The 20,822-nt window shown below is 50.5% G+C and overlaps 1 protein-coding gene across 3 annotated transcripts in view; it reads left to right on the top strand.

Moving 5' to 3' along the window:
* The window catches only part of CPNE5 (copine 5), a 140,052-nt gene that overhangs the window by 29,789 nt on the left and 89,441 nt on the right, over positions 1-20,822 (top strand). For all 3 annotated transcript variants that reach the window (XR_010322004.1, XM_003403939.4, XM_064285316.1), the window contains exons 2-3: positions 14,193-14,233; positions 14,906-14,952. Coding sequence is in view for 2 of the 3 variants with exons in the window: in XM_003403939.4 (XP_003403987.1) it covers positions 14,193-14,233; positions 14,906-14,952 (88 nt within the window). In the remaining variant the exon portion in view is untranslated. The remainder of the gene's footprint in view (positions 1-14,192; positions 14,234-14,905; positions 14,953-20,822) is intronic.

Raw genomic sequence — 20,822 nt, 5'->3', positions numbered from 1 at the left:
GACAGCGGACTGGGAGAAGCTAGGCTTGGGGTCTCATCCCGGAAAGTTTGCACTCCCGGCTGCTGCGGCGACGAGACAGACGCAGGAACAAGGGTCCAGGTGCCCGAGTGGAGAGATGGAGGTGGTGAAAGGCTATCCCAGGGTCTCCCCGCAAGCCCCGTCTCTGATCAACCCTTCCCAAAACGAGGAGTGATTTGCCCCTATTCTTTCCAGGCGTGCACAGCCTCTCCTTTCTGTACCCTCCTTTCCTCTCTCCCTTCCTTTGCCCCAGCACCCTCCTCTTGTCCCCACCTACCCGTCTTCCTAGACCCCAGAATTCAAAAACGTTCTTTCACCTTCAACATCGACGAAACTGACTCCTTGAAAATGATCAGATTCACTCATTCATGCTGAGGTGTGGTTAATGGATGACAACCTAAAAGGGCACTATAAAAAAAAAAAACAAAAAAAAAACACTTGGGTCCAAAATTTTAAGCCAAAGGGATAGAACACTGATTGTGGAATTTTAGAGTTCAGCAGGGGAAGGGAAGTAGTATTTTTGTGGGCTACCATCCCCAAATCCTCAGTTATGTCACACAGGCTTTGAGGGTAACTTCATCTAAGAGTTGTGTCTCCCTCAGGTTCTCCTAGCTGAAGGGAAGGCTACCTCAGGCAGTAAGGAGGCACTGGTGGAGAAGGAGGAAGGATATTATTTCACTGTGGGAGCCTGGCTGGGACTGTAAGGGGCATGGTGGCCCAGGTATAGCCCACCTTGAGGTTTCCCCAGAAAAGGCCATTCCCCCTGCCCCAAATGACCAACAGCATTTCCAAGCCTTGGCCGTGCCCTGTGTTCCAAATCACCCACCCTGTTCTCTTTCAGGTTACTCTTTGGTCAGACCCTTCATCCACCCTTGTGGCCCCAGAATTATCTTTCAAATGTGGCGTTGGGGAGGTGTGAGCAGACCCAGAGGGGCTGGGCTGGGGCATGAGAGAGGGAGGGACTCAGGGGGGACTTTCTCCTGAAGACTTGGGGAGTGAGTGTGGATGGGAGGTATGAGGACAGACATAGCTGCCCCTGAGCCAGGATCTTTAGGGGGCTCCTAGGACAGCTCCCATATGCCTCCCTCATGGGCATCACACACAGAAGTGTCAGAATCATCTCCCAACGCCATTTGCATCTTGCCATTACTCTGCTGGGAGACTCCTGATGGCCCATTAGCTCCAATCTCACCTCCTCAGCCGTCAACAACTGCCACAGCCCGCCCTCCTTTCTCCTGTGCCTGAGGCTCCCTCCCAGGCTTCAATCATGCTTGTCTTCAGCGTTATCTCCGGATCTATCCCACCTCCAAGCCTCTGAACAGCCTATTTCCCATTGAGATTTCATTCCTCCTTCATCCCTGCCAGTTCATGTCCTCCACCCTGAAAAGCCTGCTTCATGCTTGCCGACCCCCAGGCATCCTTTTCACCCATGGAACACACAACCCAAATCATTGTCTTCCATGTCCGCTGGGCCCATGGGATAGCTCACAGAGAACTAAACCTCTTAAGATAGCTCAGGTGTGTAGGTTTCATCCCTCCTCCTCCAAGGCAACTGTGTAAACATTTGAGGGTAGGGATCCCCACCCTGACTCAGACCCAAGAACCCTCTACTCCAGTGGAGAGGAGAGGAGACAGAGAGTAGATGGCATTGTGGCTTTGGAGTCAGACATCTTGAAATGGAACCTCTGCTCCAGCACTTGGGGCACACTTTGAGCCTCAGTTTCCCCTATTTGTCATGTGCATCATGATGAACAACGAGTACTCATCAAGCAGCCCTGTTCCCTGAGGTAGATCACGTACTTAGAACAGCGCCTGGTACATTCAAGCTGCTCAATGAATACTTGGAAAAATTAGCTTGCAGGATTAGGGGATCTTGAAGCTGATATATCACACTGCTTTGTACTTGCTTGGCACACAGTAGGTGCCCAATAAGTAACTATGATTGCCCTAAGAAGTCCTGGTGGTGCAGTGGTTAATTGCTTGGCTGCAAGCGGAAGGGTCAACGGTTAGAACACACCAGCTGCTCCATGGGAGAAAGATGTGGCAGTCTGCTTCTGTAAAGATTTACAGCCTTGGAAAGCCTATGGGGCAGTTCTGTTCTGTCCTATAGAGTCGTTATAAGTTGGAATCGATTGGGAATTGACTTGACCGCAATTTTCTTTTTTTTTTTAATATTACCCTAAGGGGTTCTGATGGCACGATGGTTAAGCTCGCAGCTGCTAACCAAACGGTTGGTGGTTTGAACCCACCCAGCAGGTCTTTGGTAGATAGACCTGGCAATCTACTTCTGTAAAGATACAGCCTAGGAAACCCTGTAAGAGAACTACGGGTTAGTTCTACTTTGTCGTAGGGTCGATGTGAGTCAGAATCAAATAGACACATACAACAACATAACGTGATTACCCTGAGGCAGTAGCACTTGGTCTCTCCTGTTTGGTCTCTGAAGTGGAGGTAGCCAAAGACATCAAACTTCTTGCCTATGAGGTGTCTAGGGATGCACTTGAGTTCTTGGGGGATGTGTTTCTGGGATCAACCCTGGCATCCAGTCCCTCTCAGGGGATGTGATCCATCAGTCTGAGGAGGGCTTGACCTCTGCAGAGCCAGAGGGTGGGGAGACGAGCTTCTTTGGCGTGGAGGGCAGAGCCATTTGGAATAGAGGAGAGGCAATCAAACCATCTGGGTAGACTTGAAGTTGTAAATCCACCCCTTTGCCTCAACCAGGTCCAGCTATCCAAGTTCTAGAACAGAGAGAGACAGAGAAGGACAAGAGGAGGAGGAGGAAGAGGATGGGCTGGAGTGGGGGATGCCTAGAGCACCTTCTCCAGCATATTCTTCGTGTTGTGGTCACTGGTCAATGGAGTCAAGTCCCCCCACCCCGCCCCACCCTGTGGTCAACAATGACTGGACCCCAGGAGAGGAGGCTGGGAGTGCCCCTGCCCTGAGCATCTATGTGACACCTGCTGGTGGGCAGGGAACAGTAGGGCAGGCATAGGGGTTGGGATGAGAACTCCAGGGGCTTCAGGATAAGGCATCTGGGGTTGAGGAGGTCAACATTTTGGGGAGATCATGAGCTGCCGCCTCTCATTTCCAGGAATGATAGTTTCCGGTTCCCTTCCCCCTCTGTTTCTCAGGAAGGTCCCTGCCACCCCCTGCAGCCCCAGGAGCTCCCTGTCCTGTGCCTTGGGCAGAGGCCAACCATCTGTCATGCCTATCGTAGGGCACTCTTGACTGAGCAGAGCTGCCTGGTACAGGGGCAAGTCTGAGCACCGGCACAGGGCTGCTGCAGAAGCCCAGCCAAGTCTCAGCTGAAGGCAGATGACATGGTAGAATGGACATGTTTGGGCCCCTGCTTCGGGTAGAGTATCTCTTAGGCTAATTTATAGTCTACCCCCAAACAATTATTTTAACCTACCTTGGTAAACTCAAGGCTGAAGATTAAAAAGCCTTCAGTTGTTTGGCACAGTGGTTAAGAATGTGAGCTCTGGCTTTGTCTGTCTGGGTTCAGATCATCACAGTTCTGTCACTGTGACCTTAAGCTACTTCGCTTGTCAGTGCCTCAGTTTCCGCAACTCGAAAGGAAGCCTAATAATCCGTACAACAGAGTTATGAGAATTAAATGGGTTAACCCAGGAATAGTAATTTATGTTACCCTGGTGGCGTAGTGGTTAAGCTCTAAGGCTGCTAACCAAAGGGTTGGCAGTTCGAATCCGCCAGGCACTCCTTGGAAACTCTATGGGGCAGTTCTACTCTGTCTTACAGGGTCTCTAGGAGTCGGAATTGACTCAACGGCGCTGGGGTTTGTTTTTTTTTTTAACAAAGGATCCCTGGTGGCGCAGTAGTTAAAGCGATCGACTGCTAACCGAAAGATCGGGGTTTGAAACCACCAGTGGCTCTGAGGGAGAAAGATGTGGCAATTTGCTTCTGTAGAGATTTACAGCCTGGGGAACCCTATGTGGTTGCTATGAGTCGAAATCAACTCCATGGCAGTGAGTTTGGGTTTGGGGGCTTATTTGACAGGAGTCACTAGGTGGCGCCAACTGTGAAAGCACTTGATTGCTGACTGAAAGGTTGGCAGTTTGAGTCTACCCAGAGATGCCTCAGAAGAAAGGCCTGTCAATCTACTTCCAAAAGAAAATCAGCCTTTGAAAACCCTATGGAGCACAGTTCTACTGTGACATATGTGGGGTCACCACTCAACGGCAACTGGTTTGGGTTATTTGACACCTGGAAGTACATAAAGATCTGTCCCTATAGCTGGGTCCCAGTTTGTAGGGCTCCTAGAGATCTGATCCATTTAGAAATTCTTAAGGGTTGTTTTGGGAGTGAGTAGCACAGATGGTTTGTGGAGCCAGATACCAGCAGGGACCTTTCCCCTCGAGCCAAAAGCCCCTCCTTCCTCACATGTCATGTTCTAGATCTTTACTAACTTTGTTAGCTGGACTACAGACCTAATCAAAATTTACCTGTCCAGTGTCCCATGTCCCAGGGGCCTCTCTATTTTTCAGGTCTCTCTGTACTACCTGGAGCATCCGTGTTAGAGTGATTTGCATTTTTTATGTAACAGGAAACCTTTGTACTTCTGGAGGGACCTGCTGCAGAAGCAATGCCCTGGTTTAAGAGCACGATTCCACATGGTGGGGCTCCAGAGACCTGTGGGGAGGAGTCCAGAGACAGGCTGGTCGCTTGGCCCTGCTGGAATCTTTGTCTCAAGCAGCTACCCTCTCCCCGCCAGCTGGCATGGGGCTTGTGGGGCAGCTGTTGCCGCTGCCCTGGAGATGTTTTCTGCTGTCTGTTCAAGTTGGTATTTTGCTGCCCTGGGGCCCAAAAGGCAGCCCAGCTCAGGAACTGTGCCCTGGGCCTCTCAGAAAGAGTGTGAGGTGACTCTGAGTGCTTTCCTCTGACAGGCAGTAGGAGGGTGACATTGTGGAGGGAAGGGCCTGGGGACAATGTGGCAGCTGTCAAAGCTGGTGCTAGAAGAAAGAAGTCCATTCAGCCGTTGGAGATGTCAAGGCACTCACAGTTTAGTGGAGCCTGGGGAATAATAACAGTAGCATTTATTGAGTGCTTACTGCATACTAGGCACTTTACATCCGTATTAGGCTGAACTGAATGAAATTTTCTAGATGCAACTGTTTTTGACCAACTGAAGTAGCAATTTTATACGGTTCAACCTAAGATTATTGTATTAGTGTTCAATTGCTGCATAACAAATTTTCACAAATCTAGTGGCTTAAAACAATATCCATTTTTTATGATACAGTTGCTGTATGTGAGTAGTCCAGGCATACACTTAAGGGGAGAGAATTATACAGGGCTTGTGTCCCAGGAGGCAGGAACCTTGGGGATCATCTTAGAATTCTGCCTACCGCAATTACCTTTTTCACTTCTCAACAATCCTGTGAGGTAGATAGTGGTGTTTTTCCTTTTTGCTGATTAGGAAATCAAGACTAAGAGAGGTTAAGGGACCTGCCCGAGGCTACACAGCTAATATGTTTTGGAGAGGGGTTTCCAAGTCTAGTTTTTTTTCCTGACTTTAGAGGCTTGAGGATTTCTTGAGGTCTGGAGCTGGAGTCTCCAAGGGTATAAACCATGGCAGGCATGACTAAGAGGGAGGTGCTCTGTCCCCAGGGAGGAGAGAGGCCATCCTTGCTCAAGGATGCTTGTGGCTCTGAGAAGTGAGCCTGAGACTGGGGAAATCCCAAGGCAGCAGAGACCAGAGTGAAAATCACAGGATGGCAGCCAGCCTTCCATGGCATCCAGACCACGTGGCGGGAACTCCCTATCCCTCCTCTGCCTCCAGCCCATAGTCCTCCCTGTCCAGACCCATGGTCATCGCTGGGGATGACTTAGCACTGGAAGAAGAGGATAGGGAAGAGGTGGGGAAATAATGCTGCTTGGAAAGCTCTGGGGCACAGAAGCAGGGTTCAGTTAGGAATGCTTTGGCTACAGTTAGCAGATAATCTGACTGCTAGTGGTTTAAACCCAAAAGATTAGTTTTTCTCAGATGACAATTAGTCAGGAAGTGGTAATCTCAGGGCTGGTTTGTCAGCTCACTTGGCCATGAAGGAACCATCTTTCCACAATGCCATCTTCCAAACAATGGGCCTCATTGTCACAAGATGGCTGCCTTTGCTCCAGTCATCACAGCCACATTTAAATACAGGAAGCAAAGGCCTTTTCTTTGAAAGGCTCTTTTTATCTGGAAAGCACCATCCCTCTCAAAATCTTTCTGCAGGCTTTGCCTTCTGTCTCAATGGCCAGAGCTGGGCCCTATGTTCACTCTTAGGCCAGGGATAAGTGGTGTCCATCAGATGCCTGAACTAAATTGGGTTCTGTTAGCAGCAAGAAAATGAGGAATGCTTATTGGGGTGGGGGGGTGACATCTGCCACAGCAGCTTTCCAAATGGCTCCAGAGACTACCTGAATTTTCTGGGGCCGGAAGGGACCTCGGGTTTGACATCTCTGAGGACTGGTTCGTCAGCCTTTTCTGTAGCCTATGGACAGCCAGTGTTAGGTGACTGGGGACTGTTTCTCCAAGTGCAATTGGGCTGGACCCCTGACGACCTCTTTTCCTACCAGTTCCCCAGGCAAGAAGACGCCCAACTTGGTGTGATTTTACAGCACTGCAGGGCACTTTATCCTCTAATATTCCTCTGGTGGCTTAGCACAGTACCTGAAGATCCCACTAAGAGAGCTTCATGCCTTTTGGTATTGAAGAATCCTGGGCAGGAGATGGACAGTGCAGTTCCAGACTTACCTTTTCTGAGACCTGGGCTATGTCCTTTCACTTCTCCAAGCCTCAGTCTCCCCATCTGTAAAATGGAGGATACCAGTCCTGTCCACATAGTGTAGGATTGTTACGAAGACCAAAGAGATGATGCCTCTGAAGTTCTGTGTAAACTGGAACGTGTTAAATAAGCTTGGTAATGAATGATGATGATGATAGTTACCAATTACTGGACACTACAGACACATTCATACGTTTAGTAATTGATATTGATCTTCATTTGCTACTAAGAGTCTTCTCTATAGCAGGCACAGTTCTAAGTGCTGTGGAGACAGTGGTGGACAGGAGAAGCTTTCCCCTTATAGCACTCACATGTGGGGGGTAAGGCAGAATATAATCAAATATACAAAATGTTTATTAAATAACACCAGACAGGGTTAAGTGCTCTGTAAATAAGTTCATGGTTGTTGAAAATGCTTTAGACAGGATGGGCAGGGGATGTTTGAGCTTAGATCTGAAGGCTGAGAAAGCTGACTCTGGGAGAACCTGGAGGGAAGGTGATTCAGATAGGGAGAACGGTGAGTCCAAAGACCCTGTGGCAGGAAAGTCCTTAGTATGGTTGCAGGAACTATAGAGAGGCCAGTGTGGCTGTAACAGTGTGAACCATGTGGGGAATAGGATGAGGAGTGGAGGATGAGGACAGAGAGAAAAGAGGGGTACAGATCATGGCCTTGTGGGCCATGCTAAGGTGTTTGATTTATTATTCCAACAGCAGTTGGGAGAAGTGGTTTAAACAGGAGTAAGGTGGTGATCTGGTAGACCTTTCAAATTTTTTTTTCTCTGGCTTGCTGTGAAGAGAATGGACTAGGGAGTCGGGGAGGCAGGAATTGAAGCAGGTTGCTCCGGCAGGAGAGCACTGCAGCTCCAGGTGAGAGATGATGGTGTCATGGGGGAAGAATGGGCACATTCAGGAGGTGTTTTTGAAGTTGAAAGCTTCAGGACTTGTTGATGGATGGGACAGGAGGGGGAATAAGGGACAGAGCCAATCAAGGATGCCTCCTACGTTTCTAAGTGACTGACTTCACATTCACAACAACCCGCAAGGCAGGTATGTGACCCATACACAGATGAGGAAACTGAGGTTAAGTAGCTTATCCAGGGTCACAGAATTACCATGTAGCCTGCGGGGATCCCGGCTCAGATGCATCTGAAGCCAAAGCCTATGCTCTCTTCCCTCTACCACACAGCCAGGGGAGGGAGAATTATTACAATAATTACTACTACTACTAATAATGCAAATAGCCCCAGAAAGGAGAGCTCTTTAAGCCACGTGAAAATTGCTTTTTAGACCTTGGCGAGGTTGCCTGGCAGGAAGACAGAGCACGCGGGTGAGGGACAGGATCTGAAAGGGGAGATGAGCCAGTGCCAGGGGCTGGGTGCCAAGGCCATTTCATCCCCAGCTCGGCTCCCTGCCTTTCCTCGGATTACTTCTTACTTCTGCTCATTTGGTGCGGGAGCAGGGCAGGAGGAGAACGGAAACCCTCCTGTTCTTCAGTCGTTCATTTGTCTGGGTGCAGCTCTGAAGAGGCTGAGCAGGAAGTGGGGGATTGAGGATGTGAGGGCCCTGCTCGACCAGACAGGGCTTTGGGAGACCCAGGGTTTTGATAATGAAGGATCTCCCTATGGTACCTCCAAATGAGCTCGGTGTTCAGAATTCAGATCTTAGCACCCTCCCTGACAAGCTGGGTGACACTGGGCATACCACTTGAAAAGAGGGTGGTATCTACCTCTTGACATGGATATGTGGGGTAAATAGGGTGTTGCAGGTTGAGTACCTGACAAAAGGCTTGGCTCAGATTAGATATTTGATTGACGTTATTCCCCTCTTACCCCCTTTGCCTTCATCTGGGGAATCAGCCAGATGTTTGGTGTTGAGATGCCACATAGAGGAGTGGGGTGTTGCTGGTGGACCCTACAGGCCCGGGGGTCTCTGTGGGATCCTTCAGGATGTCTGTTTCTACCTGACATTGGCCCACCTGTCCTGTGGCATGTGGGTGTTAGAGGTCCTGCTCTAGCTGGGCACTATGGAGTAGGGAGGGAAGAACGTGGGGCATCCCTAGATGCCACCCCCATTCTCCTCGGGCCCTTTTTGAGCATTTATTATTGCAACTTACTATGTACCAGACACTATTTTAACTATTTTGCATATACGAACGCTATTCATTCCTCGGAAAACTCCTGGGAGGGAAGGATTATTATTACCCCCACTTTACAGATGGCAGTACTGAGGCACACAGAGGTTAAGTGACTTGCCTGAGGTCATCCAGCTAGAAGAGGCAGAATTGGGTTTCAGACCCAGCAATGAAGTTCCCAGTCTGTGCTCTCAGTGCCCCCACCTTTCACCAGTTTTCAGAGGGATGCTTAGGGCTGGCTGGTTGTTGGGAAGAAGATAAACCATATTTTCTTAAACTTTTTGGCCTCATAAACCTCTTTGGAAATCTGATAAAAGCTCTCCAAAAGGACAAATTTATATGTACCAATATGCCACATTTTGCTTATAGTTTCAGAGGGTCCACCGACCTCCATTAAGGACCCCTGGTCCAGAAAAAGCTGAGGGTGGATGCTCTTAATGTGGTTCCTTCTGCATTGCCAAGGGAGGCACAAGGAGAAAAAACTCAGCCAGGGCTGTTGCTCAGGGCGCCCGTGCAGCATTTATGGGCTCTGTTTAGATACAGCCAAGGAGATGTGATCGTCAGTTCACCCAGCGTCTCAGCTCCTCAAGGGCAAAAGTATCTACTTCACAGACTGAGGGCTCCCTGAGGGCAGGCTGTGTCTCCCCCTGAGACAGGAGCTCCCTGAGGGTAGGCCTGTGTCTCTGCTCAGAGTGGGGCTCCCCCTCAGACTGGGGCTTCCTGAGGACAGGGCTATGTCTCTGCTCAGAGTGGGGCTCCCCCTCAGACGGGGGCTTCCTGAGGGCAGGGCTGTGTCTCTGCTCAGAGTGGGGCTCCCTGAGGGCAGGGCTGTGTCTCCTCCACAGACTGGGGCTCCCTGAGGGCAGGGCTGTGTCTCCCCCTGAGACAGAAGCTCCCTGAGGGTAGGGCTGTGTCTCTGCTCAGACTGGGGCTCCCCCTCTGACTGGGGCTTCCTGAGGGCAGGGCTATGTCTTTCCTCAGACTGGGGCTTTCTGAGGGCAGGGCTGTGTCTCTCCTCAGACTGGGGCTCCCTCAGGGCAGGGCTATGTCTTTCCTCAGACTGGGGCTTTCTGAGGGCAGGACTGTGTCTCTCCTCAGCTAGGCTCCCTGAAGGCAGGGCTGTGTCTCCTCTAAAACTGCAACTCTCATTTCGGTCTTTCCAGTGCTTTCTTCCTTTGCTGGGGTCTTAGAGACTTCTAACCGCATGGCCCAGTGGATGGTCCTTTTCTCACTGCCACTGAGTTGGAAATGATCCCTTGGGAGAGAGTGGGAAGGAGAGGAGCCCTCAGCAATGCTTCCCTGGCCTTGATTTAAGGAACAAAAGAATCTAAACTCCAGGCTGCCGCATGGACAGCTGAAGGGTTTTGTGCTCTTTGGGGGAAAAAGTACATTTTGCCTGTTGGAAAAAATTTCTCTTTGAGCTCACCAAAGACAAAAAGAGGAGGAAAAGTGCTTATGGTCTGGTCTTGTCTGTGCTGTCATAGCTCAGGCCCTGCTTCAGGGCAGAAGACCTGGTTTCTTCCTCCCTTGCCTTTTTACTGTCTATGTGACTGTGGACCATCTCTGGCCTCAATATCCTCAGTGGATCAGAGTGAGGATCACAGGGGATGTGCCTTACATTGTAAGAGCCTTCAAGGGCTGCACGGAAAAGCTGAGGCCCTAAGATACGGTGACTCAGTGGGTATTTGGACTCTATCCATCAGAAACACAATGAGGGGGTGGGGCCGCTTGTTTAGATACAGCTTCTAGGCCCTGCCCCAGACTATAAAACCAGACTCTGAGACTGGGCCTGGAAACCCTGGTGGCATAGTGGTTAAGAGTTCAACTGCTAAGGTTGGCAGTTCAAATCCACTAAGCCCTCCTTGGAAACCTTATTGGGCAGTTCTGCTCTGTCCTATAGGGTCACCATGAGTCAGAATTGACTCGGTGGCAATGGGTTTTTGAGTTGGGACTCGGCCCAGGAACCTGCATTTTTACAACTGGGGGCAAGGGTGATTCCACAAAGTGTGAGGCCTGTTGCTCAAGGGTATGAAGCTACCATCCCAAGGCCAATAGAGGAGGCTCAGCAGGCCCTGAGGCTTCCTGTCAGGACAAGCAGTTGGGGTGAGGGGATAGATGGTGGCAAGTGTGGCCGAGGTGAGGACTCAGAGAGGGGCGTAGGGGTGCAGGGACCTGGGCAAAGGGGCAGAGCATCCTCAAGGCTAAAATGGGGGAAAGGAAGGCAGAGGCTGGGGAGGAGGCTGAGGGTGGGATGAGGGGGTGGGCTGCTCTCAGCCACCTGTGAAGGGAATTCAACAGGCCCTTCAGATCAGAACAGGGCCCAGGGAGTGGGTGTTAGGCTTCCTTGGTCCAGCTAGGATCGAGGAGGCTTGTGCCACCCACTTGTCTCAACCTCGTCACCAAGTGAACCCAAGTGACAGCCAGGAGAGTAACTGCTGTACTCGGTACCAGGCCTGACAATAATAACTAACCTGTCTCACAAGCCTGGCTATGTCCCAAGTGCTCCACATATTTAATCTCCATAGCAGTCCTGAGGGGGGAACTGTTTTTAACTCCGCTTTACATATAAGGAAACTGAGGCATGAGAAAGGCTTGTGACCTGTCCAAGTGTGCACAGACTATCGAGTGGAAGAGCTGGGATGTGAACCTAGCTTGTCTGACTGAAGAGGTCATGCGCTTAACCCTGACTGTCTACAGCTAAGTGTAAGGGGTGGTCCCTGAGTGTGACAGCTCACCATCCAGGTCAGAGACACTCTTCCTTCATCCACTGAGCTTGCCGTGCCCTGCTGTGAGTCAGGCACCAGGCTGGCCTGTGGCAGAGACAGGGTCCCTGTCCTGGAGGAGAGCATAGCCAATGTGGGAGACAGATGCATCCACGGTCTTTGCAGCCCAGGATGTGCTCAGCATGGCAATGCGATGCTGCAAGTCAGAGTGTTGCCTGCTGCGGGCCAGAGAGAGCTCAGGAGAAGGGAAGAAGAAATGCTTGTTGTTAGTGTCCAAAGAAGGCAAAATCAAGGAGGAAGGATTTGAATGGGCCTAGAAGGATTTGAGTGACCACTAACCAAAGTTTGGTGGTTTAGACTCACCCAGAGGCACCTTGGAAGAAAGGCCTGGTGATCTACTTCTGAAAGGTTATAGCCGTGAAATCCCCTATGGAGCACAGTTCTCTTCTGCAACACATGGGGTCACCATGAGTCAGAATTGACGGCAATGGGAAGGATAATTTCAGCAAAGTGAAGGGGAGAGTGTGCCCCACCCTCTTGGGTGCAGGGACCACGGTGAGCCACGCCCCAGGGCTCAGTGAGAGTTCTAAGGACACAGGTCAGGGAGGCGTCTAGAAGCCAGGTGGCTGAATTCTATTTCTTATTTCAGCTGTGTGCCTTTGACCCAGTGGGGAGGGCAGACAGGGCCAGGAAAAGCCTCTCTTGCTTCTCTTTGGGAAACCCTGGTGGCGTAGTGGTTAAGAGCTGCAGCTGTTAACCAAAAGGTTGGCAGTTTGAATCCACCAGGCGCTCCTTGGAAACTCTATGGGGCAGTTCTACTCTGTCCTATAGGGTCACTATGAGTTGGAATCAACTCGACGGCAGTGAGTTTGGTTTTGGTTTGCTTCTCTGTGAAGATATGATTCCAACACACACACACACACACACGCACAAAACAGACACTCCCATAGGCTGAAAGCCAGAGTCTCACTGTCTTTCTCACTAGCCTGCACATAGCCAAACTTGAGTTCCAGACCCAAATTTGGAGAAGACCCAGACCTTGGAGGAGTCAGTTGCCCTTTCTCGAAGTCTCACATTCCCAACTTAGAAAGGAGTTGAAAAAAGGTGACCTCTGAGGTCTCTTCCAACTTGAACATTCTGGGGTTTTATGTAATTATAGAATCTTATCACAGAATTCAAAGATAATCCCCAGTGCTTGCTTTAGTAGAGAAATCTACACGCACACACACACCCTCTTTATGACTTTCCAGCTCCTCACAGGGCTTCAGGTTCCCCCATTCCAGAGTCATCTAAGGAGTGAAGGGTTTTTGTCCTTTGTTTAAATTGAGACGCCCCTGCCCTCAAACTTAGCCTCTTCAGGTGGAGGTCAGCCCAGTGATGGGCCAGCCTACCTTGATGTGAATGAGCCTGTAAAAGGGACATCTTACTTGGTCGCTATGAGTCGGAATCGACTTGATGGCACTGGGTGGGTACTTGGAATGTAGCCTCTGCTGCCTACTTTTCAAAGCCATCTTGCATATCCTTTCTTCTGATGTGCATTCAGTGGGCTGTGAGGTTTATCAGATGGTTTCCAAAGGGAGCAGGTCTGGTGGAGGGGGCGGTGGGGCTAAGCTGAGGGGTTGTCACGAGCAGGAGGTGGGGTGTCAGGGAAGGGTGGCTACCTTTGGGGAGAAGTCCCTGAAGGGAGAGACCTGAACTCAGGCTGGGGTGTAAGTTCTTCAGGAACTGGTTTCCCCCAAGCTGTCTGGGGATCCCTCTCTCGAGACCATCGCTGGGGATCTGCTCAGGGACTGGAGCCTGGGTGATTCATGAACATGGTCCTCAGGCGTGAGAGGATGCCACGTGTTGGCACGAGGTTGCTGTTGCATCTGTCCATCTGTCTGTTTGTCTGTCAGTCTCTGGCTCCTACCTCAGGGTGAGAGGTGTGGGTGGTGGGGTTAACTGTTGTCCAGACAGGCTGTCACTGCTGATGGCTTCGGTGACTCAGGGAAATGTCTCCCTAACCACTGCTCCACAAGGGCACCTTGGGTCCCCTGGGAGGGGTCATTCATTAATCTGTTGGCACAGGTGAGCTGATCAAATAAACTAGCTGTAAGCAGAACTTAGAGAGAATGGGACACTGAGTGGATACATTTTGATGGCTTAATTTTTTTTTTTAAAGACAGAGAAGTGGTACGAGGAGAATCTGAAGGAAGGACTAAAACATTGGGCAGATTGGGGTTTCGAGTGAGAATGAGGGGTCATGGGACCCAGGGCACCAGGGTACAGGGAGGGCGTGTGTTGATGGTGTGGAGGTGGGAGGTAGAAAGCACAGCTCAGGTTAGGAAGGTGGAGTTGAAGAACCTCCAGGGCCCGCCTAGTGCTGGCTTTTAAAGAGAGTTTAATAAACGTTTGCCAAAGAGCCTCCTTTTTTCCCCGCTTTGCCTGAGGCCAGGCCAGAGGCAGCCCCAGGTTTTAGCAACAGCCTAAATCCCCCAGGTTGCCTCCTCCCCTCAGGGCCCTGCTAATTCCTCCTCTCTCCTCCTCTTTCAGGAACCTCTTGGACAAAGACATGTTTTCCAAGTCTGACCCACGTAAGTCCTGCTCTGACAATAACAGGAAAAATAACAATAGCCCTATTATGACTAACAGCCTTTACTGAGCCCTAACTATGTGCCAGGCAGTGTTCCAAGTGCCTAAAGGCTGTTTGATGTTTCACCAATGCCACCTGGAGAAAGAGGACTGGGGGGTTTGCCCCATCATACTTGCTGTACTTGTGAAGCCCTGACACAGTAGTGTCAGTTTTCCCATCAGTAAAATGGGGCTGATGATAATGATAAGCCATCCTCTCACCTCATGAGGCCATGTTGGGTTCTAAAGGTACAACGCAGGTTTCAGATGCTCTCCCCCGCCACACCTCTGCCACCACATCCCCATTATGCCCACCTGTCTATCTCCCTCACACTTCAGAAACCTCTGTTCTTGCCTACATGTCATGACTTCTGACCTCCCCCTCCTAGACATACCTATGATCTAGATACCCTTCTCTAAGCTGACCCCTGTGAATTAATTGGTGTGTCTAGAGCCGTCATAGCCCAGGCTTGGAGGCCACCCACCAAGACCCCTGACACCTCAGGAGATACCCACCTCCCCACTGATCCCACAGTGCCATCCAGGCCCCAGTCTCCTGAGGGGCCCTCCCCAACTGGGACCCCCACCGTCCTCTTGGTCTGTGGCTTTAACCGTTTGTTCTCCTCTCCCCACAGTGTGCGTCATGTATACTCAAGGAATGGAGAACAAGCAGTGGCGGGAGGTATGTACAGCCCCTTTCCTAACCCTAGAAATATCAGCCTGGACCTGATCGTCTCTAAGTCTGAAGTGAACCTTCCTGCAGCATCTAAGCCTTACTGCCTCTCCATGAAGGCTAGAAAGGCTGCCAAGGGAGGAGGAGACTGAAGATGGAGGGGATGGCTTCTGCCCTCAGGGAGCCCCAGTCTGAGAGGAGACACAGCCCTGCCCTCAGGGAGCCCCAGTCTGAGGGGAGCCCTCAGGGAGCTCCAGTCTGAGAGGGAGACAAAGCCCTGTCCTCAGGGAGCCACAGTCTGAGGGGGGAGACACAGCATCTAGCACTGTGTCTCACAGCAAGAATTCCATGAATGTTTTCTGGTTCATGGAACAAGCCATCCCCACATTCCCAAGGCTTCTGACTATTGTGATCACAGATTCAGTTAGGTAATCCCTCTTCTCAGAAACCTTCAGTGATCCCCCACTGCTTTGAATCAAGTCTCAGTCCTTAGCCTGGTCTCCAAGCTCCACCACGACCCAGGACTACCCTACTTTTCCAGCCCATCTCTATTCCATCCTCCACCTCCATTCCATTTGCCTTAACTGCCCCTCCCCCTTGCCTGTGGGCCCCTTGTGCTTTTCTGCCTCTGGGCTTTGCTGCTGTCATCCCCTCCTTCTGGAATGCCTTCCTTAGACCTCCTCCCTAACCCTCCTCACCCTCCAAGACCTATTTCATATACCACCTCTTCCAGGAGCTTTCCTGGTCGGGCACATCCAACCTTGATGTCTTGGGGTCCTTGGTTTGTAGATGGTATCCCATGATGCCTTGTACTGGCCCAGGCCATACTCGCCTGAGGCTCCTGGATGTAGAATCCAAGAGGCGGCTCTCATCCCCCAGCCTGTAGTAATGCTTCTGGAGTGCAGAGACCTAGGCTTGTTTATTTTTTGCTCTTATTCATGCTCCACAACCAGTCAGGCCTTGGCCTGATTAATGAGTAAGCAATTGAGGGAGCCCTACCCCTGCACTCTCTAGCTGCACAGGAGAAGCTGTCCTGGGGCAGCCTCTGGGTGGGGTGCAAAGTAGGGGGAGCCTAGCCTGGTGAGGCCCTGTCTGAGAGAGGGAAGGGGCCCCACACTAATCTGTAGAGAGCTGGGGCCATGTAATGGCTCAAAAGCCCACCTGATGGAATATATGAGAAGAGAGTAGGCTTGAAGGGCCCACTCTCAGGATCACAGAGAGCTTTAGTAGGTTGTGGGGGTCTCCTGAGTACCTTTACACTATTCCCCACCAGCAGCCAGAGGGATCCTGTTAAAACCCAAGTCAAATTCTGCCCCTTCTCTGCTCAGACCCCCTCCAATGGCTCCCATCTCACAAAACCACAGCTCTTGCAGTGACGAACCAGGCCCCACATACCTGCCTTCCTTTACCTGCCTGATTTCATCTCCTACCACTCATACCTTCACTCACTGCACTTCAGCTACACTGGCCTCTAACCACCTCAAGGCCTTTGCACTTGCTGTTCCTTCCTCCTGTGATGCTTCTCCCTCAGATGTCCACATGGCCTGCTCCACGCTTCCCTCAGATCTTGACTTCCCTAGCCAACTGACCTAACACTTCAACCTCTCCAACACTTCTTATTCTCATTCCTCGCTTAATTTTCTTTTTGATCCTTATCACTATTTACCGTACTCTGGTTTACTTAGTTTTTTTGTTATCTGCCAGCTTCACAAGGGTGGGGATTTTCTTCTGCCTCCAAGAAAACCAAACCAAACCCATTGCAGTCAAGTTTTTTCCAACTCACAGCGACCCTTGTAGAACAGAGTAAGAACTGCCCCACAGGTTTCCAAGGAGTGGCTGGTGAATTCAAACTGCCAACCTTTTGGTTAGCAGCCGATCTCTTAACCACTGTGCCACCAGAGTTCCTCATCTGCCTCAGTCGCTGCGATATTATGAGCACCCAGAACAGCAGTGCCTGGCATATAGTAGATGCTTTAATGGCTGTTAAAGGAATGAATGGATTAGGAAAGAGAGCCTGGCCTACAGAGGATGACAGGATGTAGAGGCATTGTGTCTTTCCCACGTCTTCTTCATTCTTCCCTTCCAGGTCTCCCACAGGAACTTGTTTTCAGGTGCAGAGAGGAAGGGGAGCTTTGAGTTAGGAGGTGGAGGGTCCAGGTAGCCCCTGGCTCCTGTGAACAGTGAGGGCTGAGAGCTGAAGGGCTGAAGGGGAGAATGTTGTTTTCTTTGGTGGAGGTGGAGGAGGGGTTATCAGCTTATTGGCCCTCAAGTCCGAAGCTGGTTTCCTATGGCTATTTGGCCTTGGTAGCCCCACCTGAGCTCATCTCCACCCACTCTGGGGTCTCCACTAAGAGAGGAAAGCCTCAGTGGCTGATGGGGCGGAGGCAGCTGTGAGGAGCAGAAGGACACACCCCAATCCCCAGGGCCTTCGGAAAGGGGAAGGAAGGGAAATGGTTCACACAATGACCTACGCCAGGAGCCCACGTGGGTCCCCCCCAGATGGCATGACGAGAAAAGCCAGTAAAACTTCAGTATCTCAGACTTTATTAATGAACTTCCCTTTCTCTTGTGGCGGAATGGCCATAAAATCACCTGCCCTGCTTCCCTCTCAGGGCAAGCCGCCTAAGGGGGGTGAGTGTTGTCCACAGAACGGGTGGGAAATATTTCCACAGGGGCTGGGTTAAAGTTTACTTTTTCACCTTCTCCAAGACTAGAAGCCAATTAAAGTGTAAAGTAGATTGCTAAGGAAATGTTTAGCTTACTTAAGCAAACTAATTACTTTTGAAGCCTTTTGGCTGAGCTTCCTGCAAACCAGGAATGTGCTAATGTGTTAGTGATTCATTAAGGAAATTCTGGGAAGGGCCTCTTCAGAAGGACACTGCTTGGTGAGCCGGTAATTACATTCTATAATTGAGACTTGATTCCATTTGGTTCAGGGTCCCTGATCCTCCAAGTTGCATCTTGTTACCACAGACACCTGTGGTCTGGAAAGAGCTGTGGAGGGGCAAGGTGCAGTGGAAGAAAGGCGGGAGGCCTTGGTGTTGAATATACCTGTGCTTCCTTTTTTTTCCTTCCTGGCTTCAGCCCTTTCTGGCTGTGTGACTTAGAGCAAGTTTCTTAACCTCTCTGAGCCCCCGTTTTCACATCAACTATCACCAGCTGTTGCCGCATTGATTCCAACTCATGGGTGCCAGAGTAGAACTGCTCCATAGGGTTTTCTTTTTCACAGAATTGATTTTATTTTTTCTTGTCGTTGTTATTGAGAATATACACAGCAGAATAGACACCAATTCAACGGTTCCTGTTACATGTACAATTCAGTGACATTGATTACATTCTTCAAGTTGTGCAGCATCCTCGCCCTTTTTTTCTGAGTTGTTCCTCCCCCGTTACCGTAAACTCACTGCCCCCGAAGTTTTCCATCTAATCTTTCAAGTTGCTGTTGTCGGTTCATAGGGTTTGCAATGGCTGATTTTTCAGAAGTACATCATCAGGCCTTTCTTCTGAGGTGCTTCTGGGAGAACTCCAGCCTCTAATCTTTCAGTTCGCAGCTGAGCGCCTTAACCATGAGCACCACCCGGGACTCTATGGGGATAACACCTACCTCGTAGGCCTGTTGTGAGAGCAAAACAAGATGATGGATTAAAGTGCCTGGCATGCAGTCAGTGCTCAATAAATGTTATCGCACAACATCATCCAAAGCGTTCAGGCCCTTGCTGGTCACTCCTCCGTTCCAGTCAATATTTGTAACAACAAGCGTTTATGAGGTGCCGAGCAACGTACCAGGTGCTGGGGAAAAGAGGGAGATGGATCAAAAGAATAGAGCGTCACCAAAAGCAAGAGTTGGAACTCAGGAGTTTGCAGCCTGGAAGTGTGAATAATCCTAGCAGAGGAAATGGTGAGGAGAGAATTATGGATGAGAATAAAACGGTTGTTCTGAGGAGGGAAGGTTGCAGCCAGATGCCACATTCGGCTAAAGCCTTTTGACAGTTCTTTGGGCGTTTTTAATGCATTTTGACCTGAACACAAGCCAGCTGGATAATGTGGGCTTGGAAGGGACATTTGGATCATCTGGTCAACTTCCTTGTTCTGCAGAGAGGGGCAGGACTGGCCTTAGGTCATGGAACCAGGGTGCTAGACTCCAGCCCCTTTAGGAGTGTCCACTTGGAGGAGCTGAGTCAAACTGGGTTTCAGTGAAGCTGGGGAATGTGGCGTGAGGACACAGCAGCAAAAAACATAACGTAAGCAAAGGCATGGAGGCAGGAATGCTGGTCAGTCCCCGTCCTGGGTAAGTGGGGGAGTGTAATAGAGGGCTATTTAAAAGGAGTGGGTGGGTTTAGGAAAACCAGGAAGGATGGTGAATCATGGGCACTGACAATGGTGGGGAGCCAGTAGTACCCCAGGCCTGGGGAAGTAAGAGAGGGAGTGGTTCCTGGAACCCCAAGAGGGCTGCCCATCAGTGGAGGGATATAGTCAACCCCGGGCAGCCTCACTCTCTTCTCATCCTCTGACCTCCTGCTCATGGAGCCCCACTGGAAAACACAGGATCTGGGGGCTGGTGGTGCAGTCTACCTGGATCAGCCCCCGGGGCACAGAGCAGGGTGGGGAAGGGCAGGAGTGGGTCCGGAGGGGCGAATAGAGACCCTCAAGCATGGACAAATGAGTACGGTTGGTGCTTAGCATCTGAGGCTGGCAAGATCCAGGAGGCATCAACTCAAGGAGGCTTATGGATGGTACAGTGAAGATGGCTGAGGCCATAGGGTCAGAATGTCAGAGCAGGAGGGTCCTTAGATATCAAGGGGGCTGACCTCGTTTACCAGAGGAGATGATCCCCGGTGCCTAGCCTTCAGGGAACTCAGTCCCAAGTGCCCTCCTAGGGCCCAGGCTTCAAGCTGTTCCTGGAGAAGGGAGGATGCAATTCCGTGGATGGGCGCCACTTCCTTGCCCGATTCTCTGTGTGACCCACAGAAGAAAGTATCAGGAATGGAGCCTGTCTTAGTTTGGTAGTGCTGCTATAACAGATACCACAGTGGTTGGCTTTAAGGAACAGAAGTTTATTTTCTCACCGTTTGGGAGTCTAGAAGTCCGCATTCAGGACACTGGCTCTAAGGGAAGGCTCTCACTCTGTCTGTTTTGGGGGAAAATCCTTGTCTCAGCTTCTCTGGCATTCTCCTCAGAGTTTCTCCTTTCCTTGGAGATCTCCCTGTGGCATCTGTCTTTCCACCATTTGTGCTTGCTGGTCTTTGTGTCTGATCTGCTCTTTTTATAGCTCACCCTCCCCTGATATGGCATCATTAACATAATAAAGAAAACCATGTTCCCAAATGGAACTGCATCCACAGGTATAGGGGTTGGGATTCCAACACACATTTATAAAATACCATTGCTGTCGAGTCCATTCCAGCTCATAGCGACCCTATAACACATATTTAAAAACATATTTGGGGGACCACAATTCAATCCACAACAGTCTTTAAAGAAAACTTCAGATCCATCTCTATGGAAATGCCCCTGGGATGGAAGCCTACTCTTGCAAGGAAACAGGTACCAGCTCCTTTATTCCCTCATGCTAGATCACTGCCCTCTGGGAGCAAGACTCCGTTAGGGAGTCTTGGCGGAGAGATGGTCAAGTCTTGGCTGAGAGGTGAGTCCAGCACAGACACAGACATTTTTCTGGCAGGCCTGGACCCTGGGGTTTGCACCAGGCCGTGACGATCCTGGGAAGGATGAAAGCTGCCCTTGTGGCCCCTGGCTGCCGGATTTCAGCTGATTTTAACTATGCGGGTCATTTTTGTGCCTTCTGAGAAAGCTCCATCTTCCCAGCACCTAAATCTGTCACCACATTTTATGAAAATGGACTCAAGATGTAATTTTAGCCC

This window comes from Loxodonta africana, chromosome 1 (assembly GCF_030014295.1).
Source record: "Loxodonta africana isolate mLoxAfr1 chromosome 1, mLoxAfr1.hap2, whole genome shotgun sequence".
Classification (NCBI taxonomy): Eukaryota; Metazoa; Chordata; class Mammalia; order Proboscidea; family Elephantidae; genus Loxodonta; species Loxodonta africana.
The sequence above is the reverse complement of the archived record's forward strand: the minus strand, read 5'-3'. Positions and strand labels throughout refer to the sequence as shown.